Raw genomic sequence first — 27,311 nt, 5'->3', positions numbered from 1 at the left:
AAAGTGTAGGCTATCATCAACAGCCCTATATTGGTGGTCAGATATACATCATTTCATTCATGACCAGTTTCAAACAACAAGAAGTCTTTTAATGAAAACACCTTGTCACTGCCAACTTTCCATAAGAAGAGTTCAACAGTTTGGGGTGGTCACTATAGCTGCTTTATTTGAGGTCTGATCAACATAATTTCTATTCATGGCCAACTACATAATGATATAGTGAAAACTCAATGTCAAGACAACCGTCAATTGAAGAAAAGTATTCATGAAAAGATTTTTTTGATGGCTACCAGTGTATCCATTTTTGTTTGTGAAAATAAGTTAATCTGACTTACAAGTGACATTTGTTTGACTTACAGGTCATTCATAACTTATTTATAATGTGCATAAGTAATGAAGTAAGTGATTTCAGTTGCAGGTACAAGTACAATATAAGTGAAAAAAATATTAATCCATGCTTCATCATATTTCACTTGTGACACTCAAGTCATTTATAAGTGGCATAAACCTTTACCAGTCAAGTTTACATGCAACTGATATCATTTTCTGCTTAACAGTTGAGTGCAAAACAGTATCAGGTCCAATGTTTACGGCAAAATATTAAGTCCCATACATTAGGTCCTACTATGATTTTTTTTCTTCCACAATTCATAACTTCCCACAGGATTTATTGATTTCATTCAGTCACAAGTCAAGGAATATTCATAACATTTTACTTAAAACGATTTAAGTGAGAAAAAAAACTTTTAACATTGGTGGACCTAGGTTTCAGCATCAAAGCTAGATTAGAGCAATGTTTGTGTAAATTGCAAATTAGTGACACTTTATCTAGTGAAAACATACTCTTGAACATTAGGCACACACCTTCAAATGGGGACTTCTTTAGCATACTGCAATAAATTATTTTTTAAGCTTTCACTAAAAACTATTATTTGGCAGTACATGTTACATTAGATACTTTTAATGAAATCACTGGCAAATATCCATTGATCAGTTTTCAGGGATAAACACCATCCTAATTTAGGCATAGCCATGCTTCTCCTTTTTCTGAGAATCTAAACCATGCTTGCTTGCAGATGAAATTATATTATGATTACTTGGTCAATATGGCATTACTCATCTTGAAATTAAAAAATCTGGACCCAATGGTCCCTATCTGGTCAAAAGTATGGTCATTTAAAAGAAGAAAAAAAAGACTAAAAAACCCCACCCAAAAACGGGGCCACAAATATAAATATCCACTTCTTATTGATTTACCCCCAAAATGCATATCTATCACAGTCTCATGTGTCATGGATTTATTAATAGTCCTCTTTGTTGGGACAAAGATATTTGTTATTCTGGAGATTATTGACCAATGAGTCTTTAATGACCTGGAACTATGCAGAAACCATTATTTTCTTACTGTACGAAAATGACCTGTACGCTCTAGATCCTAGAATCAATTGGTTGCTGTATTACCATATGTACGAGCAATCAAAAATGTTTGGCGAAAGAACTTACTCCGAAATAGTTATTCGGCAAATCATTTTTTTTTTAGAGCCACAATACCTTGACCTTTGATGTTTTGACCTCAAGATTAATAGATCTCTTTCAAATGTCAAGGGTGCTTCCTCCACAAACTTAAGTCAAGGTTCATAATCTAAAACTAAAGTTATTGCTAAAATTACATGTAATGTACAGTGTATAATTAAAAATTACTGTGCACAAACCATTTTCCTTCTTTCAGTTAATGTGACCCTGACCTTAACCTTACTCATGTGCAATTCATGCAAAGTTTGATGCCACTCTTCTAATTTCACTTACCTTGACCTCTGATCTTTAGACCCCCAAATCTATTGCCTGTTTTCTCACTCCATGTGCAAGCTGTATATAATGTTTGGTTCAGGTCTGTGATGCAGAACTAATGTTACTATGCAAAAATCATTTTTTTTCTTTTATTTACTGTGATCTTTATCTCTGACCTTTTGACCTTCAAATCCATAAATGTATTCATTATCCAAAATGCAAGCTATCCAGAAGGTTTGGTCCAGGTATCTGATGTAGAATTCATGTTATTTCAATCAGTGACCTTGACCTATCACCATCTGACCCTAAAATCAATTGACTTCTACTTTACCCAAAGCAAAAATTAGAAACAAAATGTAGTTCAGGCCTGTGATACAAAAATAATCTTACTGTTCAGAAACTTTTTTTTTCTGTTCCCTATCGTAAGTGCAAGTAATTCACAATGATTGGTAACTGTAGATGGCAGAGAACTCAAATTATTGTGCAGACACCATTTATTTTTCTTCTTTCAGTTATAGTGACCTTAACCTTTGAGCCCCAAATCGATAGGATTCTTCCGTATCCAACATGAAAGCCATCCATAATATTTGGTACTGTAGAAGTTGGAGAACTTGAGTTGCTGTGCAGAAACCAATTTTTCCCCTTGAGAATGTGATCTTCACTTTTTGACACTGAACTAAAGATAATTCATCCTAGCCCCAAGTTAACCCATCCATAAAGGTTGATAACTGTAGATGGTGGATAAGTGCAAGTTATCCACAAAGTTTGGTGGATGTACAGGCTGTGAAATTGTTATGTGGTGCACTACTCAGCAAGTGAACAAATGAATATTCCTGTAACTTTTTTCTATTCTGGTATTGCAAAAAAGGTTTCAGATTCCAATGTTTGATTATTTGTTTAAACTCAGATAACTGAGTTATTTTCCATGATATGACTCTACATCCCAATTTCTTCAGTTTTGATGAGACAGGATTTAATTTACTGAAGGTGAATTCAAAGCTGAAAAGAATAGTCACTCATGCTTGAAAAATATTACAGCACTAGTTTTGGTGTAGTTAAGGTACTAATGACTTGCTGAGATGAATCCACATACCAATATTCATAAATGCATGTGAAATAGTCCAAGATATTGAAAGCATAATGAAGAAACTGATGCTAAAAAGTCACCAAGTACAAAAATAAGTCACAGTGACTTCATTTCTGCATGGTAGATTTAATCTCCCCGAGATGCATCCACATGCATGTATGAAATTTCATGAGTGAAGGAAAAATAGCGTCCAAGAGAGGGCATACAGAACATATCAACAAACATTTAAATGAACACAAGAATTTATGGCCAAAATGCCATGGCCCCTTCCAACTTCATTTACAACTGGAAATGATGGACACACATTAAGAATAGGATGAAATTATTGTTTTCTTCACAAAGCACTCATGATGGCCATGTTTTAAGAGTCCTCATCAAAGTCAGCTCTCAATTTTGTATGTACTGTCACCAGCTGAAAAATGATCATTTATAATCCTCAAGTTTTCATGCATTGAAAAAATAATAGCTCAAATGTGTAAAAACAATTGCATATGGATAGAAAATGATAAATATCCAGTCTGACAGACAGAAAGATGGATAGACAGGCAAGTGATATAAGGGACTGATCATTTTTAAGTTTTTGGGGTGGTGGTGGTGGTGGTGGTGGTGGTGGTGGGGCTGGCATTAATATATAAAAATAAAGCCTTCAAATAGCTTCACAAAATATTCTGGCTCTAATTTGTTAGACATGGAACCAGTAATAATTTTTATAGCAGACGAAAAAAACAAAATTATCTTGAGAGAAAAGAAAGAGAAATATCCTGGCTGATAAGAAAATTCCAAGCCCCTCCTTTTCCTAATGAAATGGTCAGTCCCTTAAATATCTCAAGGCTGAGTCATAGCTAAGATAGCTAGTAATGGAACTGATAAAGCTGTCCAGGAAACTGACACATTTCTTCACATTAATAGATAAACTATGTACATCAAAACCCATTCAGGATTTGTAAAGCCTCTTGATTAATGCAATCCAGCAGACATGTCAACCACGCTGACCTTCGTCATATTTGGCTAATAGTGATTTTATTATTAAACTGTATCCAACACATACAGAACTTTAACACTTTTTGCATTGATAACACAGATGAAAGCTTTATTAGCAACAAGCTTGGACACAACACAAACTGTACCTACAATAAGGCCTGGTATTTCAAGCAATTTGATATCAGGTTGTAAATCAAACATGTCATTCAGTTTATTTATTACACTTTATCAATTCAGGAATAAAATGTACTTGAATGAAAGTAAGATGAGTATTGTGGAAATAAAATGCTGTTTTATTTACAACAAAATGCTTCTGATAATATCTGCTTGGAACAAAAAGTGGTAATTAATATGATGAAATGGTTTTAGTATGTGCATGTCTAAATGAGACAGAGAGATAGATACCACATGGGAAAATATAACTTTCAAAGGTTTGTGAACTCCCCCATTAGTTTAGAATAAGATGTGGTAATGGACAGTTGGATGGACAGACAGTGACACTGGACAGGCAGTGGGTATCATAATACCCTCAACTATTTTCAAAAAAGCATAGGGGTAACATGGGACAAAACAATCTATGTATTCCAATTAGCAAATACACACTGCATTAAATTAATAATGGAGAATCAAATGGATGGCAAACCTATTCAACCAGAAGGTACCTACCTACATAAAAAGTCCACTCCTTATAACTTTTGACTTTTTCATAAAACTTTTGACTTTTTTTGTCAAAGTTTTTTTTCTTCTTCCAACAACATACTTGTTAGTGTTGTTCAAATTAGTGAGGATTTTTTCGAAAAGGAGAAACATGCTGGATTTAAAAAACTGATAAGCTAATGAGTAGGTTGTTGTTGTTGCTGTTTTTGTTGTGGGGTTTAACACCATTTTTCATGGCGGCCAGTATTAATGGTGGAGGAAGAACCCGGGAAAACCCTGGGAATAACCACCGACCCACAAGAAGCTACTGGCAAGCTTTCTCACATACCCACATTGGCTGAATCCTAGACTCAAACCCACGCAGACAGAGGTGAGATGGCAGTGATCCATAATGGAGAGTGCTTTAGACCACTTGGCCACTCGGGGCCCCCTAATGAGTAGGTAGAATAGACTTCATTTTTCTGTGAAGTGAAATGGTCCACAACAGCAGAATGAGGCTACTATATCAGGCTGGATGTTCAAACATGAAGAACATTTTACAACTTGTGAAATCGAAACTTAGAAATGAAATATGTTTTCACATATAATCAGATCAAATTACAAAGCTGGGAAATTTATGAAAACCAATTTTTAAAGTAAAACATGTTTTTACAATAATACTTACCTGATCATAATACCTGCAGGATACAACCACAACCTGTCAAATCCAGATCTCCCAAACTAGATTTTAACCATAAAAAATTAAAAGTTGTCTACCCACATAAGTGGGAGTCAGACAATAGTACTCTCCCCTTGGGTTGAGGAGGTAGTGACAGATCCTGTCCTGGTTTCAGTTACTACTAGAGTAGAAATGTACACTCAGTCTGTAGGTCTTAACCGCTGGAGGTTGAATAGTGTGTCTTGATTATAATTGGATAAGTAACATAAAAAAATATTTTACTTCAAAAATTGGTTTCTTCTTTAAATATGTTACCCAATCATAATACTTAGGAGAGTAGATAAGAGGTAGAGGGAGTTACATCCAACTAACCCAGAGAAGGCACCATCTTTGATCTGCAAAGGACAATGGGGCAGTTTTGAATCTTGAGCAATAAATGGAACTGAGTAGAGATGACATATGTCTAGACGCTAACAGCAGGAAGGGGCCCTGAGTGACCAAGTGGTCTAAAGCACTCACCATTATGGATCACTGCCATCTCACCTCTGTCTGCGTTGGTTCGAGTCTTGGGCTGAGCCAATGTGGGTATGAGAGAGCTTGCTGGTAACTTCTTGTGGGTTGGTGGTTCTTTCTGGGTCCTCCTGGGTTCTTACTCCACCATTAAAACCGGCTGTCATGTATAGCCTATCTTGTGCTGAAAATAGCATTAAACCCTATAACAACATAACAACTAACAGCAGGACATTGGAAGGCCACATCAATGTAGATGATTAGTGTCCTTAGAAGGTGGCCTACTGTACTGCTGCAATAGTCTCACAGGTTCAACTGAACCCTCTGGAATGAAAGATCTCTGAGGTGAAAGCTAAAGAAAGTTGTCTGACATCCATGCCATTGATTGCATAATGTCTGTTAGGGAACAGTTCCATTTTAATGATATGCTCATGGCACTGCTCTAACCTCTAGAGCTGGAATGCACAACACAATAATTTCGGTATCTATATGCTGAGTGAATAAGCCATCATAAACTGGATGGTCTCTATATGCTGAGTGAATAAGCCATCATAAACAGGATGGTCTATATATGTAGAGTGAATAAGCCATCATAAACAGGATGGTCTATATATGCAGAGTGAATAAGCCATCATAAACTGGATGGTCTCTATAAGTTGAGTGAATAAGCCATCATCAACAGGATGGTCTCTATATGTAGAGTGAATAAGCCATCATAAACAGGATGGTCTCTATATGCAGAGTGAATAAGCCATCATCAAGTGGATGGTCTCTATAACTTGAGTGAATAAGCCATCATAAACAGGATGGTCTATATATGTAGAGTTAATAAGCCATCATAAACTGGATGGTCTCTATATGTAGAGTGAATACGCCATCATAAACAGGATGGTCTCTATATATGTAGAGTGAATACACCATCATAAACTGGATGGTCTCTGTATGCTGAGTGAATAAGCCATCATTAACAGGATGGTCTATATATGTAGAGTGAATAAGCCATCATAAACTGGATGGTCTCTATAAGTTGAATGAATAAGCCATCATCAACAGGACGGTCTCTATATGTAGAGTGAATAAGCCATCATAAACAGGATGGTCTCTGTAAGTTGAGTGAATAAGTCATCATCAACAGGACGGTCTCTATATGTAGAGTGAATAAGCCATCATAAACAGGATGGTCTCTATATGTAGAGTGAATAAGCCATCATAAACAGGATGGTCTCTGTAAGTTGAGTGAATAAGTCATCATCAACAGGACGGTCTCTATATGTAGAGTGAATAAGCCATCATAAACAGGATGGTCTCTATATGCAGAGTGAATAAGCCATCATCAAGTGGATGGTCTCTATAAGTTGAGTGAATAAGTCATCATCAACAGGACGGTCTCTATATGTAGAGTGAATAAACCATCATAAACTGGATGGTCTCTATATGTAGAGTGAATGTGCCATCATAAACAGGATGGTCTCTATATATGTAGAGTGAATATGGTATCATCAACTGGATGGTCTCTATATATGTAGAGTGAATATGCCATCATAAACTGGATGGTCTCTATATGTAGAGTGAATAAGCCATCATCAATGGGATGGACTCTATATGCTGAGTGAATAAGCCATCATGAACTGGATGGCTTCTATACGTAGAGTGAATATGCCATCATAAACGGGATGGTTTCTATATGTAGAGTGAATAAACCATCATAAACTGGATGGACTCTATATGCTGAGTCAATAAGCCATCATCAGATGGATGGTCTCTATACATAGAGTGAATAAGCCATCATAAACTGGATGGTCTCTATATGCTGAGTGAATAAGCCATCATAAACTGGATGGACTCTATATGCTGAGTGAATAAGCCATCATAAACTGGATGGTCTCTATATGCTGAGTGAATAAGCCATCAAAAACAGGATGGTCTCTATATGCTGAGTGAATAAGCCATCAAAAATAGGATGGTCTCTATATGCTGAGTGAATAAGCCATCAAAAACAGGATGGTCTCTATATGCTGAGTGAATAAGCCATCATAAACTGGATGGTCTCTATATGCTGAGTGAATAAGCCATCAAAAACAGGATGGTCTCTATATGCTGAGTGAATAAGCAATCACTACTGCTACTACTTTGGATTAACGTCGTGTGCACCATTTGGTATGTGCGACTGGTTAATTTGTACACCTTTGAGTACTATTTCATTTTTGCGATTCACCGCTATTAGTACAATGCCTCACAAGCAAGCAACTGGAAGCAGAGGAGCCTCAAAGGCCCCGCCAAGGCCCCCGTCACAGCGACATCATCCATCGTTGTCTTCCGGTGGTGGTCTGCATCCACGTCCTCTCTCATTCCAGGCTGTCACCAAGTACACCAGCAGCAGTGGTTTTTAAAATTCATTTTTCAAATCAATGCCTAGTTCCCTATTTGTATTGGGCTGTTCCTATACTATTTTGCCAAACATGTGATTGTCATATTCGATTCATATATGCAGAGTGAATACGCCATCACAAACAGGATGGTCTCTATATGCAGAGTGAATATGCCATTATAAACAGGATGGGCTCTATCTGTAGAGTGAATATGCCATTATAAACAGGATGGTCTCTATATGCAGAGTGAATAAGCCATCACAAACAGGATGGACTCTATAGGCAGAGTGAATAAGCCATCACAAACAGGATGGTCTCTATATGCAGAGTGAATATGCCATTATAAACAAGATGGGCTCTACCTTCTTAACCTCAAAAAACCATATAAGAAAGTTGGCTATCTGTGATTTCAATTCTTTAAGCTGAGTGATGTGTTCTTGCTCACATCACTGGAAGAAAACTCCCATTTCCACTCAAACCCTGTCATAGTGGTGGGCCTTCTGGCCTGAGTGATTCTGTCCACCAGTTGTTCTGAGTAATGTTTAACCCTGAGGGCTTGTTTCAAATGATCCATACATACAGGTTCAACAGTTTTAGGCTCAGATGAAATGCCTACAGTCAAAACCTTTATGGTAGTGTAGAAGGCCCATGATATTCCCTGGAATATCCACTACTACGTTTAAGAAAACATTTATCCATGATTTCTCCCACATGCAACACTCTAATTGTTTCACTTTTCACAAGACATTTGGGTTCAGAGGAATTGGAGGAAAAGTGTATATTCCAGACTGTTCCAATTTATGGAAATACTGCCTGGTCTTCGAATCTGGGCCTGGCAAGAAAAAGGTAGGAAGCTTCACATTTAAGCATGTTGCAAATATATCCAGGAGATATCAACCCCACTAGGAACACATCTTACTGAATACTGACGGGTAAATCAAGCCATTTGATTTAGGTTATCTAATTTAGTTGTAAACGTTATTTTGCCAATACAATGAACCTGCCTGGAATGTGACAGATCTGATACGGACTTGTCACTGAAGACACTATCTGAGAAAATCACAAACCAGAAGGGTAGTCAAGTCCTGGGCAGAGGTCTCGCTAGGATTTTAAAACTAGGAGTCCAGGACTCCAATTTTGGTAAAAATAGGAGTCCCACCATCAAAAGTTGCAGTCCCTTATTTGATACAGAATCAACACAGACGTGAGTGCATCTATTTTTAGATGGAGAGGTTTTTGTAATGTAATCACTCACTATAATATAGTTTCATTACAACAGTCCATTGACAGGATCGCACATTTATGGTTTATTTATTTGTATATGTACTTGTAGTAATTTTAGACAAATAAATAGTATCTGATTTGCTGTTTTTTCACGTATTTTCGCAAATACGTATCAAGTCAGAAAACAGCTTAGACCTTAAAGTGCATCTCGCGAATTCCATAACATAGCATTGTCCCATACATTTCTGACCTACATAATTTGCATTTTAAAGTTAAATCTTTAATAAAATAATAGCTAGGATTTGGTTTCAATGATTTTAAATTTTTTTCTGAATGTATTTGCCCGATGATTTAAGAAAACAGACAATCTAATAAACTGGTACATCCCAGGCTTAGTGAAGTCCACCATTATTTTCCATTAGGCCTATGGTTCACTTACAGTTTCAAACTAATTTTATGACGAAATAGTGTATAAGAGGCAGTTAATATATATATCCAGATCACATAATGCTGATCTTAAAACACAAGTTTGTATGTTTTATCATCAAAGGAGAGCATGCAGGAAATTGATAGTTGCTACCTTACTCGGAAAAGGGTTAATGGTCAATCAGCTATCAAAACATAATGCTTGTGAATGGGCAAGAGTTTGTTTGTCAACGTAATTGATATAAAAACTAGGCCTAGCTACTGATGCCTTGATGAATACATTTCGCTACAACACTAGAACTAACCGGGCTAAGACGAGAGGCATTCAAAAAAATATGGTATGGTCAGTCAATGTACCTCTTAAATAATCACAGGGCGAAGTCGTTTTCGCTTTCCTAACAGAAGAAGGCGAAGTTTACATTTTTAGGCAACTTGTCACCCACTTACGAATGGCATTTTGTCTAATTCTCAACATGTCTTGATTCTGAGGTCACATGCACTGCTTATTCCGTTACACTCGGAAATTAACACAATAATGAAAGCTAAAGTTGTTTATTTGATTTACTTTTATAAATGACCACATGTACATCTCTGAGTCTCTCTGCCTCTGAATTCAATCACTGTAAATATCAGTACATTTTCCCACCTGGCCGCCAATCAAAGCCTTTGAACTTGTGGCCCAGCTATTGCATCATGTTCTTTTTTATGTACTCTTATAAAATGGCAACATGTATGTACATCATGGGGTCTTTCAGTCACTGAATTCTGTCAGTGTAAATATCAGCACAGCTAACTGATCAACACATTTTCCCGCAAAGCAGGTGGCTGAAGCAGGACTGGCAAGTCTTTGAATTTGCCGCACACCTATTACATGTGTATGGAGGACTCCCGCCTCAGTGATTTTCTGTGTCACAGATCAAAAATTGGCGTCCAAATACGCGTAATTCAGCGTTTCCGAGATCTCTGCCTGGGAATTTGGCCCCACCCACCCCAAGCCTCTGACATAACTAATCATAGTTAAATGAAGATGCCCTGAAATGTATTCACAATGGCCATCATCTCTAGTAGAAAGGTTTGCAAGTTCTAAGGAGTCCACAATCCAATGACTTCTTGAAATGAGGGAGGGAGATGTGCATCCCAACCCAGAGTACGAGCAACAGTACAAACCATAACTCCCAGAGGCTGAATCTGCAACGGAACACCTGTTATAAGTGAAGTGAGGTTCTCCCATTAGCGGTGATGTGACTTCATGCAGGCTGTATTGGATTTGGTGTTAACCTTCATTGGTCTAACTCTGATGGCAGGGGCAGAATGGGACCATAGTTTTATTCCTTCTGGTGCCAAGTTCATGATAGCACAACTGGTTATTGGATATAAGATCACTGTAACTTGTCCCTGTCTGAATCAGCTACGGTCATGTCAGAGTCAGTATCAACTGCTGCCAATCTGCCTCTAATGACACTGTAAGTTTACAGGCTGATGTAACTAGTTGGAATTGGTACTAAAGGAAACACTGCAAAGATCTGTTTTATGCAGTTGTGGAGGTCAAGGTAGAGCTGGAGCTGTGTGACACCAGTGCTGTGTTGCAATCATCCATTTGATTTTCTTTTACACTGGTGAACTTGCCACTTTCAAAGTCTCTGCTAGGAGAAGATGATTCACTGAGACAATGATTGTTGCCAATACTGATAGTGTCCTCCTCACAGGTATTGCACTGCTTTGCCTTCCCATTATTCCATGTGCACCATCTGATTAAGACTCAGCCCATAGATTCTCCATCTAATGCATGCGGATGTCACAAGTATGGTTTGAATCTTACACCATACATTCCAAACATGTAGACTGGTTATTGTCATCCAGTTTAATGCAATACACTCGAAGCAACTAGCCCTGCCCGCTGTGTAGACATTGGTAAATACAGTGAGCAGAATCATAGCCTATATTGGTAAAATCAGTCAATGGTCATGCAAACCATAGGACCAGCATAAATGCCTAAAATAATTGCATGCATGACCCTTCTAGTCTATAATATCCAACAAAAATTTGACAGCATATATATCATAGTCAAATGCACATTGCTGAAATGAATGACCAGGACAGATAATGAAAATAACACGTGTATTGCACAACGAAGTTAGGCTAATCAGGTTCGAAACTTTCTGAATAGAAATAGTGAGAATTATACAGAAATATAGATGGAGTTGTTGTTATAGGCTTAATGCCGTTTTTCAGCACATGATGGGCTATATATGGCAGCCAGTATAACTGGTGGAGGAATAACATGTGAAAACACCAATAACATCTGATTGCCAACCCATGGGAGTTACTGGTAATCTTTCTCACATGGGGGTGCTCGACAGATGTTATGAACTTCTGAGAGTGATAGGTGTGAATGCACAATGGAGAGAATGTTGGCATTCCTCTATGTTACTTTCATGACAGCTCCCATGTGCTCAATAAATCAGTCTGAATTAGACTAAAGTACACTATCTTTATCAGTTATTAAAACAGAGAAAACCAATCTGCCAAACTAGACAAAACCAGCATCTGAAGCTTAATGAATTAATTACCAAATATATAAAATGTAAAAAAAAGTTAACTGCTCGTTTTCTTTAAAAAAAAGTTACCCTTTAAGTCCAGGAAGTAAAAATGACCAAGGGAAGCTATTTGGTCGTAAGGCCAAGCTGTATACTGCATAACCTAAAGTACACACATCAATCATACACCAAACTAAAGGGAATTAAAATCCTTTTAACAATATGTAAAAGAAAATACAAGGTCCTTTTTTTTTAAAGCCAGTATAACCCAGTGAGGAAAACGGGGGGGAATTCATTTGCTTTAAAAATCTAACCTTATGTAAATTATGAAACTATTATGAAACTGCACAGTGCCACCATACTCACATTGGTTGAACCCAAGACTCAAACCCACACATACAGAGGTGAGATACCATTCATCAGTACTGGCGAGCACTTTGTACCACTCAGCCACTGGGGCCCCATAGATGGACTATATTTAACTGTGTGAGAAAAAGTCTGAAACTCACTTCCAACATGAAAAAGTACCACTTGACAACAGGTTTGAGAATTCTCTAAAACAGTGTCCTTCTTGGCATAAGCCTAAGTAGTTACTGAAGCATAAACATGATTTTACACCAATCCCTTTATCCAAGGGGACAACACTCTTGCATGACTCCTATATGGGCAGACAACTTTTAAATTGTTTCCTTGCTAAATTTCAGCTTGGGTGGGCTGGATTTGCAAGGTAGTGGTCAAACTACAAAGGTATTTGGGTCGGATGGTATATCTTAAGAAATATACAGTTTACACAGACTAAGACTTTGTTTATGAAAATAAGTAAATTTATGTATAAAGATTAATTAATTTTGTGTATGAAGATATACCCTAACCCTAAACCCATCCCATATTTCTCCTATGATTAGTTTCTGAGGTCAGATTTGGTAACACTTTGAAAATTAGATATGGGCTTAACATCAGGATACTAGTTTCTTAAATGAAAATTAGCCGTAATTTTGTAAAGTGGGAGATGGGATTTTCCAGTAGGATGTGGTATTTATCATGTGAGAATTACTGTATGATGACCATAACTGTAACTGTAAACATGATAAATCAGAAATATTCAATCAACATTTTTTTGTTGCTGTGGGTAACGAATATCCATGAAATCAAGTGTGCAACAAAATTTAGTACCACTGTACATTTAGTCTGATCCAACAAAATGTAGTACCACTGTACATGAAGTCTGATCCAACAAAATTTAGTATCACTGTACATGTAGTCTGAGCCAACAAAATTTAGTACCACTGTACATGTAGTCTGATCCAAAAATATTTAGTACCACTATACATGTAGTCTGATCCAGAAATATTTAGTACCACTGTACATGTATTCTGATCCAACAAAATTTAATACTACTGTACATGTAGTCCGATCCAACAAAATTTAGTACCACTGTACATGTAGTCTGAGCCAACAAAATTTAGTACCACTGTACATGTAGTCTAATCCAACAAAATTTAGTACCACTGTACATGTAGTCTGATCCAACAAAATTTAGAACCACTGTACATGTAGTCTGATCTAGGGTTTCTGGTAACTGTTTAACAGTAACAGTAAAACAGCTGTTTTTCGTCCAAAATCAAAAAACAGTAAACAGCTGTTTTTTTTCTAACTGTTTTACTGTTTCTAACGGACATTGAGACATTGGATTTTGACGCTCTCAAAACTCTTCTGAAGGCAATGGAACCTGTGAAACTTGCTGTTGAGAATCTAAGTCGAGAAGACGCGACGTTGATGAGTGCTGACACAATTTTAGAATTCATGTTCAACAAGCTCTCTAACCTGAATAATGACATTAGTACCAAGCTCATGGAAAATTTGAAGTGTCGCGTTGAAGAGCGATTGAACAATTATGTCATGAACCTCCTGCGCAGTCTCAAAGATCTATCTGTCGCCCCATCAAAAACTATGCTAAATTTCGCAGGAAATCTAGCGTCTCGTCTATTTGAAGTCAACGATGTAGAAGATGTCGTCGAACAGTCATCAAATGATGCTGAAAGTGTGAACTTGTCTCTTGAAGATGAATTGAATTTGTTGCTTCAAAAAGATGGATCATCAATTGCAGTCAGAGGGCAAGGCAGTTTCAAATGGCTCAAGTCCGAATTCACACTCTTTAGGAACTCTGGCCAGCGCACTGAAAATCTCCAGAAATTGTACAACGCAATTCTATCCATTAAACCGACATCAACGTACGTTGAAAGACTTTTTTTCCGTCTGTACGAATTTCTGTACAAAATTAAGATCACGTCTCTCAGACAAGTCGCTTAATGCACACGTCTGTGTTGATTCTGTATCACTTGTATTCTTGAAATATTATTATAAGAAGTAAAAATGTATTGATTTAGAACTTATCACGAAAGATATATAATAAAACGGTGTTCATCATAAAAATAAGCTACTGACTGTAAAATTAGTGAAAATATGGAAAAAACAGTAAAAACAGCTGTTAACAGCTGTTTTTTGAAAATTGAAAACAGCTGTTTTTCAAAAATGACTTTTTCGGAAACCCTAGTCTGATCCAACAAAATTTAGTACCACTGTACATGTAGTCTGATCCAACAAAATTTAGAACCACTGTACATGTAGTCTGATCCAACAAAATTTAGAACCACTGTACATGTAGTCTGATCCAACAAAATTTAGAACCACTGTACACGATTCCTTGCCTAAATTTTTTCTTTAACTGAAATCATTTAAGCTTTTAAAATAGTTGTATCTGTGATTCATTATTTGTTTGTACATTTTTATTAGTGTATATTTTAAAAATATGTGTCAATAATTAATAATATGCATACCTTTCAAGATATAATTACAGCTCATTCTTAAGTAAAGACTTTGCAAAAAGTTTAATAAGAACTAGCTGTTTTGGGAATGATGTCATTATTTTGCCAATGACATCACTGACTAACAGTTAGGAGAGATATTTTACTCATTTTACTCATCTTTACCCAAATGATATGGGCTTGTCAATTTTTGCTGGGACTAGACAATCTTTAAATAAATGACAACCACTCTTCATTATACATGTACGTACATGTACATTTTCACAAGAGGTGTTTGATAAGCATGCTAGTTATTTTTTATTGTAAACTTGCCCAGATTAGAACATATCAAAGGAATACTATCTAATGGAAATTGACTTACGATGTTTAGCACTCTTCATACAGTCCACCATTAGAAATGAATGAAATGTACTTTTGTTAATAAAGACAACGAACATAGGCAACATTGCTTGCTCCAACCATGACAGCAATGTTGTCAGAATCAAACGCTGTCTCAGTCAGGACAAAGTCAGTGCAACCATGCGGAGATGATTTTAAAATCAACATACTCAGGGTCAAGGCAAGGGTATATTGCAACCTAGGAAAACCTTCCGCCTTGTGCTCCCCCTCCTCAGGACATTGTTTATTATAAACTTTCAAAAGCTATAGCTGTAATGTACAAGAGAACAAGTTAAGATGCAAGTTCAACAACACTCTCTTTTCCTTTATTCATTCATTCTTGAGCAACAGTGTCCACACAAAAATTCGGGCACTGCTTTTTGGCACACGCCAATATTGGTACCCTAGGCAGATGCCAAGTTCACCTAGTGGTTAAACTGGCCCTGAAAACACTATAGATGGATACACATGAAGTGATTCTCATTTGCATGTCATTACCTTCTTTTCAAAATGATTCTGACTGCTATCTGAAACAATTTGTCTAAGTAACCCTAAACACTGGCAATGAAAAATGACTGCAGTATACTCAATGGCACAAGAATAAAGCACCTTGAGTAATAAATTTAATTCAATCAAAAAGTCTGAGAAATTCTACAATTATCTACATTAAACATAACTCATTCACAGACTGGCCATCAAAAATTCAAATTTTTCTCAATGTTAAATGGCGAATAGCCTTAAATGTTGGAAGATTGCAGTTAAAAAACTGATAAGAAGATTGCAGTTAAAAAACTGACACAATAATATGCAATTAATTAATAATAGCATGCAATTAATCAATAATTTTTAATGGTAGTGAATTTGCATTTAGTATCATAAACTGCACAATGTAAAATTGCTAAAAACGAAAATATTGTTTCTGTTTCAAAACAATAGAAACCAAGCAAAATACTGGTCCATCAAAACTTGATCTGGCCCAATATGAATCCAAGCCTGAGTGCACACTTAAACTGAAAATTTGATTGCTAAGGATAAATTACGATAATAAAAATATAAGATATCTCAAAATTGCAATATATATATATATATATATATATATATATATATATATATATATATATATATATATATATATATATATATATATGTTTTTTTTGTAACAATTTAACAACTATAAGACTTATAACAATGGCAACCTCAGCTAAAGCGAGCAGTCATAACCTGTTAAAAAATATCAAGGGACCATTGATTCCAAATTCCTGAATCCAAGGTTGAACCCTGTCTATGATGTGTTCTGATGCACTATGTTCAATCAACAATATTGGTTTGAAGTGGGCAAGGCAAACTTGGTTTAGAGTATTTAAAATTGATGACTCTAAACAGTGGGATTCAGTCATGAGCATTGGATGGCCTCTACACAAAAAATGAAAAATAATTTGTTTCATGGTGTAATATGAATTGAAAGTAAAATTATTTTGGCTCTCTATGCATGCAAGTTCTTGGCTAATTTTTTTTTAGATAAGACAAAAAAGCGGCAAGAGTGCAGTGACATCTCAGTAAAAAACCTCAACTATGAGAAAGATGAACTAGTGAATTTGCTCATGTAAATATACCTCCAACTCTCCACAGTCAAAAAAGTGCAAAACTCAACTGATAATAGTGTGACTACGATGATTTGTCAATGTGCATGTCTTCTGATTATGACCATAATATGTATTTCATTTTATAGCCATCAGCTAAACACTGCATTTTATTCAGAGCAGTTGTGTTCACAAAATTCTGTTATACATTGCTGCCAGCCAATAAGGGCAATAACTCTAAAACAAAAAATTATTTGTCAATACATTTTTGTGCATCTTTTGATGATAACTATTCTCAACAATCCATAAAAACCTGCAAGACAAACTGCAGGATTTTGTTGTGCTAAAAATAGTGGCTCATACACAACATTTAGCTACCAGACCAAAAGGGCAATAACTCTACTAAAAACTGCAAGAACAGTTACTTGTCAATATATGCATCATGAGGTGGTGATCATAAAGTTTATTGAGATTCATGGCAATCCATCAAAAATGCAGGACTAGTTGTGCTAATGAGAGCCAATTGGAAGGATGGATGGACAGACATGAAAATTACTATATATCTCCACCCACCTGGATTCAAGGGTATTGGAAAAAAAATAGGCAGGCCAGATGAACTTGGGCAATAATTAGGGTAATCAAAATCATTTCAAGTTTTGACAGTTGGCTATTCAATCACATGTTTTTTAATGTTTTAAAATAGGTTGGTTTACATTCCAAACTGAATTTTTTTCCACTGGCTTCAAAACATTTACTTTGTGTCCAGCAATTTTATGTACAGTTGTACAAATTCTGGAAATATGGTTTCAGGAAAATTGTAGTGTCTAAATATTTGGGTTAATGAATGCAGCAGATCATTGTAAGCCTTAGTGGTTATAAATTTGCCTCTGTGGAGATCACATTTATAGTGGGTCCTATGTAAAACAACTAAAATTTGCCATTTCCTGCAACTCATAATGAAACAAAATCAGCACACTAATGTGACTAATATGGACAAAAAATGCCGTCTGCTCTTTTTACTCTTATATGTCATTTTTCTTATTCAAAAGGATTAATTTAAAATTGTCATACACACCATTTAGTCCATAGAGAATCATCTACATGTAAAGAAAATTTACACTGATTAATACGTATCTCCATTAATATCTCTGATTAAAAATTCACCCATCATGTAGTCTTTGATAATTTTTTATTTAAAGTTTACCCATCATGTAGTCATTGACAATTTTTGATTTGAAGTTCACCCATCATGTAGTCTTTGACAATTTCTGATTTGAAGTTCACCCATCATGTAGTCTTTGACAATTTCTTATTTCAAGTTCACCAATAATGCAGTCTTTGACAATCTCTTGAGAAAAGTTTGCACAATCATGCAGTCCTTACAAAATTCTGATCTAAAGTTTGCTCATCACATAGTCTTTGACAATTTCTGATTTAAAGTTTGCCAATCATTTAGTCTTTAACAATTTCTGATTTAAAGTTTACCCATCACAGTCTTTGACAATTTCTGATTTAAAGTTCACCCATCACAGTCTTTGACAATTTCTGATTTAAAGTTCATTCTGATTTAAAGTTCACCCATCATATGGTCTTTGACAATTTCTGATTTAAAGTTCACCCATCATATGGTCTTTGACAATTTCTAATTTAAAGTTCACCCATCATATGGTCTTTGAAAATCTTCAACAGTAGACATGTAATGATATTAAAAAATAAAATTTGTATCAATGATAAACTTCACTGATTGTACCAAATATCGATTACTTAAATATTCTTTTTGAATTTCACATCCATACAGAAAATACCATATAAATCTGTTGGATTATAAATTGGTGTCAGTACTGTTTATCTGATCATTTACATTAAGCAGGACAGTCATTAGACCTAGATGACATTGTGTGTTCAGCCCATGCAAAGATTATGGGTAAAGCAGGGTAAGGCATGCATGCACTGGTATGCAGTATAGACTGTAATCATTTGGTCTGGGTATTGTTTTCAATCTGGTATGCAGTATGGACTGTAATCATTTGATCAGGGTATTGTTTTTAATCATCTCGTCAGAGACAGGTCTACTGAATCAGTCCTTACAAGATTCCTGATTAAACAGTGGCTTATCATAACTGAGGGATCTGCAGCTTGATGGCAGATATGGCATTATGGCAGAGGCATACCAAAGTACCTAATGTCAATTATCCTATATACCTGCTTATAAGTCCAGTCAAAATGCACAAAATACAGACCCTGATCTACCATTGCATAATGCACTTGCAGACAATGGTCTATATTGTTCGTTCATGTGACTGTTCCTATCAAATTGCATAGACTCAGATTTGCCAGCAAATTATGCAATTACAGATTTGGATCTGTACAGTATTCTTTTAAAGTATTTTCTCAATAGCTGATTTATTTCCGATTCAAAGTGTGCAGTTTAATACTGACAAACCAGGAGCTAATACTATGATATAGCTTGAAAGTTTAATGTGGACCTAGTGACACAATGTAGAGTGGGAGATTGTTGTGGACCAAGCTCCTTGATAGAGTGTGAAAGTTTGCTGAGGACCTATTACTATGATATAATGTGGAAGACTAATGGGAACCTAGTGATATGATATAGTGTTGAAGCTTGTTGAGGACCTAGTGCCTTGATATAGTCAGGATGTTTCCTGAGGACTTAGTACTACAATATAGTGTAGAAGCTTGTTGAAGATATATTGCCTTGACACAGTATGAAAGTTTGCTGAGGACATAGTACTATGAAATAGAGTGGAAGTTTGCTCAGGACAGAGTACAGTATAGTGTCAAGTTTGCTGAGGACCTAGTGCTAGGAGTGTGTGTGTGTAACTTAGATTTTTAACGTAGCTTTAACAATTCTACAGACACATTGCAACGATGTCTGCAGTGTGACAGTTTAAAGTGATGTCTAGCACTGGGGCATCATGCCGCAGACACGTAGCATGATGCCCCACCCAGTCACATTATCCTGACACCAGGCCGACCAGTCCTAACACTAACCTCTTAATGCTGAGCGCCAAACAAGACAGCTGTTAGTAACATTTTTGTAAGTTTTGGTATGACTTGGCCGGGGATCGAACCCATGACCTTCCGCATTCAAGGCAGATGCTCTAACCACTACCTAATGCTATGATATAGTGTGAAAGTTTGCTGAGGAGCAAATATCATCAAAATCATTAGGCTGATTGATACTGATAGTGAACTACTAATGATATTTCTTTGAATGGGAAAAATATCTTTAAATTACTTAGCTGACAAAAAATATCTATACAAAAGAGTTCAAAAGTTACTGGTTGAACCTGAAATTGTGTTTCAATACACATAATCAAATCAACAACAAAAATTAACTTAATGTACAGTGGTGTGGGTAAGCTTTTGGCAGAAGATACAGTAGACTTATTTTACAATACTGCTGAAAATGTTACAAACTATAAATAAATTAGAATTATTTTCTACTAATGTCAGAGGCAGTAGACTCACTTTCAAAATTTTTTTAATATATATCACAATAGGTCTGTTATTGACATTTGAGCACCACTCTTGATCATGATCAATTAGGCATGAAAGAAAATAGATTGAACATTAATGGTTCTCTTGGATGAAGATTGAATCATGATGGGCAAGCACTTTCAATAATGCTGGATCAGAAAAAGCAAGCATCTTCTAGATGTAGGCCAATCTGTGTTGAATGCAAGAAGATGCTAATCTTAAGTGGATGAATTGTCCCTGATGCAATAAATCAATGAATTCTGAAACTTTTACATTGAACTTGTTTGAAATTCCAGAATTGTAGGCTGGGATTTCTTTATAGATAAAGAGTATGTTGTTGTTGTTGTTGTTGTGGGGTTTAATGCCATTTTTCAGCACATGATAAGCTATACATGGCAGCCAGTATTAATGGTGGAGGAAGAACCCAGGAAAGAACCACCGACCCACAAGAAGCTACTGGCAAGCTTTCTCACATACCCACATTGGCCAAACCCAAGACTTGAACCCATGCAGACAGAGGTGAGATGGCAGTGATCCGTAATGGAGAGCGCTTTTGACCACTCTTCCACTCGGGGCTCCCGATAAACAGTATAGTGAAAAATCACCCACAACCAGCTTCTACTGAAATCCCTGAGCAATACAAGTATATGTTTGCGATACAGCTAGTAGTTAATCAGTCCAAAAATTTACAGTCAGTTCCTCTAGTAAACTTTCAAAGCAGTCAGTGGTTGTGTTAATCAATTTGTGCTATATAACTGTCTTGATAATAAATATTCTAAAAGACTGCAAAAAAAATTCTGGCATAATGTCATTTTAATCTATATTCTCCTGTATAATGAACTCTCAAATTAGGACAGCATGATACATATAGGTCAATGCATAATGTGATGGCTGATCATTCTATTTAAGTTCTGACAGTGTATAATGTGACAGCCAATCAGGATCTATGTCCATTCTACTTCAGATCTGTCAATGCATAATATGATGGCCAATCAGGATCAATGTTCATTCTATTTCTGTCAGGGCATAATGTGACAAATGATCAGGGTCAAAGATCATTCAATGTGAGATCTGTTGGTACATAGTTGATGACTGATTGGGATCCATGTCCATTTTACTTCAGATGTGTTGGTGCTTTTGGTGATTTTGATCTTGATCTACAATTTTCACACTTGACTGTAAAATATATATTGGTAAGTACAGTATATAAGCCTGGCTATGTAGGTGTCCATCATCTAATGACTGACAATGTTCCTCCCCACTCCTTCAAGACCACAAAGAAGCCATGATTGGCTATGATAGATTACTACCATCAAGATGCAAGATCTATTCAAGGATAAGTGTGGGCTACATGCTAATTCCTAAAACATCACTGAAAAATCAACCAAATATACTAAAATCACTCATTATTATTGTTTTAAGCCCATCCATTATTTCTTCATTAAATCTTTCCAAATTTATGAACCCTCCCCCACAATAGAGGACCTACACAATTATATACCACATATAACCAGACACATTCTGGAAAACATATTTACTTCAGATCTGTCTGCTATCCTTGACCAAGCATGTCTAGCTAAATGGAACATTAAATTTCAATACTTAACAAGAGACCCAAGTGGACTAACATTGGTCACTGTCTGACATTTGCCTAATGGCCAAATACAAGAGCAGTTGGACAGGAAATATTGGTCAGTATGATGCTTTTTGTTGAAATTTATTCCAGTGCTATTGACTTTATGCAAAGAAAACAACAACTGTTTCAACGGTTCTCTGTCTTCATTTATGTTTGATGGCACATCAGCATCCTTTGTCGAATACTGAAAGATCTGGATGACAAAGCTAATGGTCAAGTGGTTAGATCTGGGTGATCTTGATTTGAGATCAATTTGTTTTAGTGTTTTTCTCTTCTTTGTAATGGCAGCCACATTTGATGGTGGACTGGCATCAATGATAAAACATATCAATAAAAAACATAACTATAATAATATTTTAAACACTGCCCTAATTTCAAATTGTTTGCTTAAAAGAATGTACTTTCATTTCAAGAAGCAATAATTATTTGCAGGTGGGGTGGGGTGAATCATGATAAAAATTTTTATCACTATAAGAATAAACTTAGCTTTCACCCTATAGCTAAATGCAAAAGCTTAACCAAAACCAGTCAAATGTGAAATATAGGTCACTGACCTTTAACTGGTCTGGTACCAAAAAAGATTATATAATCATCTAGTTTACTGATTCAAACATTAAAAGTAAAAACACTAAAAAAAATTACCACTCAGTAAAGTGTGATATATTGATCACAGTAATATACATTTTAAGATGAAGGTCTAGCACTCTACAAGATGAATCATCCCACCAAGTTTCATAATTCAAGTAAAACAGTATTATACAGGAGGTGAAAAAAGGCATCAGTCACATTTGAAATGCAAAAAGATAACATGACTAAGTAAAATGTGAAATGTAGGTCACAGTGACCTTCTTTGGCTGTAAGGGTGTGGAAGTAATAGAGACATACAATCATCTTGTTGGATGATTCTAGCATAAACTGTGCATGAGAATGAACTGTCTGTGAAACAAGAAAAGGGTCACAGTGACCTACTTTTATGATGAAGGTGTTGAACTCATCAAGATGCAACTCTCACCAATATGTGTGCAGGATGCAAAGAACTTATTTGATCATAAGCTAAATACAAAAAACTATGACAGTAAAATATGAAATGTAGGTCACAGTGATATTCTTTCATTGTACAGGTCTGGTATTAATAGAGAAGCATTCAATCATCTAGTTTCATAACTCAGGCATGAACATTAGTTTGTGATTGAACCAAATAAGTAAACCATTAAAAAAATGTCATGGTGACCATATGTATATAGTGACCTTCTTATGTTGTAAGGTGTAATATTTTCTTCAAGATGCATCTCATCAACATGTTTCTTGATTCCTGGTATAACAGAATTTATACAGAAACCTAAGTTAAATGCAAATTAACCAAGAATGTACAATTTAGGTAGTGAGCTCCCTCAGTGCTCTCCCAATGTATTTTTACAGTAGCATGTATGAATTAAGTACATAAATGCATTGCTGATATATATGTGTGTGTGTACATGTGTGTATATGTATGTGCATGTGTATGCATATGTGTGTACATGTGTGCTGTTCTATATAAATTCACCTTTCTGAAAGAACTTGATAAAATGAGCTCAGGAGTTTCTTTACATTGTGAATCTTAGATAGCAAACACTGATGTTTATAAATTTTATCTTAAATAAGAAAAAATAGAAAATTCTGATATGCAGAGCTGCCAACCCTCCAGACTCACAATTAGTGAAAAGAGGGATAAAAATTAGTGAATTTTGAACACAATTAGTGAAAAATTATACCATGGCATTAGCTCCATCCATTCTGATGACTAGTGCTGCATTATATGAAAATCCAGAAATAAAACTAAAACATTACTTACACTGATAACATGTGTATACATTTATTTGCAGCCAAATTTACTGATATAAACATACTACATGCTATTTGTCATGATATGATGCTGTGGCAGACTTGAACTTCCTCAATCAGGCTATGGTAAATTTGTTTTCAAAACAGTTCAGGCTTCTTGCCTGCTGGTTAATCTTGGTGACTAAAACTGTTGCAAATTTTCAGCACCTAAGGAGGCAACAACATTTGTCTAATTTTTCCTTACAAAAGGACATTCTCTTTCATTGCCACTGTTGTTGATCTCCAACTGAGAAAGGCAGGTTATATTCAGCAAGAAAACTCACAAACATTATGCTTCAGCACTGGTAGCTTGCAAGACTTGAGTTGGTGGCTTAAAGTTCTCTAAAGCTGAAATCTGCTGGGTGTGCTCTTCATTGTTTCCAATATCTATTTGCTTTTTGCAAGCTGTGTGCTTTTCACATCGTTTTGCCACACTGGGGTTTGTATCGCTGCTTACAACTTATCTGTCATACATGTACTATATAATAATATTATTATATAGTACATGTATGACAGGTAAACTGTAAGCAATGATATGAGCTTCTGTGCACATTCCAAGTTCTAAAATTCACAGCATAACACTGTACGAAAAGCATAATGTACATCGATGTTTGATGGCTGAATGAAATGTCAATTTTTGGTGTAATCCAATCTATATTTCACTTTTTGTGGAATACACATCTTTTTCCATGGAGGTGAACACATTTTAACTGTTGTGTAGCTTAATTATGAAATGGTATTAAACCACAAGATGAAACGTCAAATGATGAACCATTAGTGGTTTCAGCACCAGCGTGGACAAATAATACATGCTAATCTTTCAATATCTTAAAAATTTCTAGACTCGAAAAGCTGTCTTCATTTGGTGTTTGTTTTAAAAAAATGTCAGTTTCTATGAGTATTTACATGTGCCATGTAAAAAAAAGTTAAAAAAAGTTGGGCCCCGCTTTTCAAAGAGTATTTGCAAAACTTCTGTTCTAAATATAGATTATATACTTTACAATGCTTGCTACAGGGCAAAATGTAATAATTGGATATAGTTTTTCTAACATCGCGACTAGCAATACAGGACCATTATGGGTATGAATGACCACTGCGGCTATTTTGACTTGCACTTAATGGGATAAAATTTATTTTATTCATGATTTAAGCCAATTGAGAATTTGGGAATTCTTGATTTTCTGTGCATGCGGTGTGAATATGTAAATCGCTATCTTGTATTGTGAAATGTAGGGAACTGGCACTGTGGCACATTTGGAATGTCTTATAGATAATGATTTTGCTTTACCCTATGCCAGGGCCCCAAGTGGCCGAGTGGTCTGAAGCGCTCTCCATTATGGATCACTGCCATTTCACCTCTGTCTGCGTGGGTTCAAGTCTCGGTTTCGGCTAATATGGGTATGTGAGAAAGCTTGCCAGTAGCTTCTCGTGGGTCATTGGTTCTTTCCAGGGTTTTCCCAGGTTCTTCCTCCACCATTAATATTGGCTGCCATGTATAGCCTATTGTGTGCTGAAAAATGTCATTAAACCCTACAACAACAACAACTACCCTATGCCATGACATCATTTGTGAAGTCATAAGGTATCATCACATGATTTAGTACCAAAACAATATCAAACCTTGACAACATATCAGTCATGTTAAGCAACTTTTTTGAATAAAATCTCTAATGGTTTTGTTTATTACGAACCTCCAAAAAAGATCAATTTTATAATGTAAAAAATATCTTTTATTCTTCCTTCTTTTGGTCAATGCATCAGCAGAAGATGAAAAAGATACTTTAATACGTTGGCAATTCAGACAGCAAACAAAAAATATTGAATTGCTTCTTTATCAAAATTTCCAGTATTGAGTTATTTTTGGAAATTAGTCATTAAAATATTTTATAACTTTAATAACAGCAGCCTTATTCTATGGCAGATTGACATCATATAGACAAAGTTTAAAGGCCTTATGTGAAAATACTATCAATAAAAATTTGGTAAAAATTTTAAAGGGATTGGTTTAAAGGTATTTGTACTTTTTGTAATGGCAGATACTTTTGATTATGGACTTATATCATTTGTATAAACTTGAATGGACACAATGACAGAAAGCTCCCTGTCAAATTATGATCAGCTATTTCTGAGATGAAGCTGAAAATAGAAAATGCTCACAGGTGCATGATGAATGCAGGACCAAACTAAAGGTTCACTTGGCCTTAAGTCCTGGTTGTTGTTGTTGTTGTAGGGTTTAACGCCATTTATCAGCACATGATAGGCTATACATGGCGGCCAGTATTAATGGTGGAGGAAGAACCCGGGAAAACCCCAGAAAGAACCACCGACCCACGAAACGCTACTGGCAAGCTTTTTCACATACCCATATTGGTCAAATCTCAGACTCGAACCCACGCAGACAGAGGTGAGATGGCAGTGATTCGTAATGGAGAGCGCTTTAGACCAATCGGCCACTAAGGGCCCCCCTTAAGTCCTGATGAGCTTACAACAAGCTGAGCACAAAGATAAAGGTTCCACAGCTGCTAAAATTGTGTTTTGAGAATCAAATAAATTTAACTGATTGATCATCAATTGTTGTTTACTGATCAAAGATCATCTAATAATTCTTTCCTTTAATTTCTTTTTTCTTAAACAAAGACTGATACAAAACTGAATTTTGTCAAAGACAATCACAGAAATTATAAAACGTTTCAGTGAAAATAACGAATGCCATACTAAATAAGAAAAACATTTGCCTGAACTGCCAGAATCATTCTCTTGTCAAGACAACATCTGGCTCAAAGTTTCCCTCACCTTGCTCTCCTATTGTAGACTGTGGTGTTTCTACGGAAAACAAAACTGTACTCATCACTTTGTCCGTAGGCAAGGATAATATCCTTAAACTCCTCCATGACACAATCGGCAGCCTTCGTCATCAGTTTCAGAGACCGGTCATCATTTGGCTTCATAAAATGATGAACCTCCGAAAATCTGACAAATGTAAAAGACAGTCTTAATGTTTTCATTAGGTGCATATTACCAGCATCAAAAAGACATATGCCCAAACGCCTCTCCATCATCTTGCTTCCTAAAACAAATATGGGCCACTGAACACATACCATCTATAAACTATACTATTTTATCCTATTTGTAACATTACATGCCCATGTGTGTCAAAAGACATTTCATTTACAAAGTCAGATTGCATCCCATCATCAGAGTTTTTATAGTTGCATGGACAGTGCTGACCTGCAGGGCATTTAATTGCTCCATAAGCTACCTTCTTCAGTGATTGGGAACAGGGCCTATTTTGTG

At 35.9% G+C, this 27,311-nt stretch overlaps 1 protein-coding gene across 4 annotated transcripts in view; it reads right to left on the bottom strand.

The window, feature by feature from the left end:
- LOC149795381 (putative tRNA(His) guanylyltransferase) overlaps positions 1-27,311 on the bottom strand; it is an 84,185-nt gene that overhangs the window by 19,445 nt on the left and 37,429 nt on the right. For 3 of the 4 annotated variants that reach the window (XM_089965163.1, XM_089965164.1, XM_089965165.1), the window contains one exon: positions 26,811-26,987. The exons of the other annotated variant lie outside the window; for it this stretch is intronic. In XM_089965163.1, the coding sequence (XP_089821289.1) occupies positions 26,811-26,987 (177 nt within the window). The remainder of the gene's footprint in view (positions 1-26,810; positions 26,988-27,311) is intronic. 4 annotated transcript variants of the gene reach the window in all.

This window comes from Sinohyriopsis cumingii, chromosome 7 (assembly GCF_028554795.1).
Source record: "Sinohyriopsis cumingii isolate HCF-2022 chromosome 7, ASM2855479v2, whole genome shotgun sequence".
Lineage (NCBI taxonomy): Eukaryota > Metazoa > Mollusca > Bivalvia > Unionida > Unionidae > Sinohyriopsis > Sinohyriopsis cumingii.
This window is presented reverse-complemented; position numbering and strand designations above follow the sequence as displayed.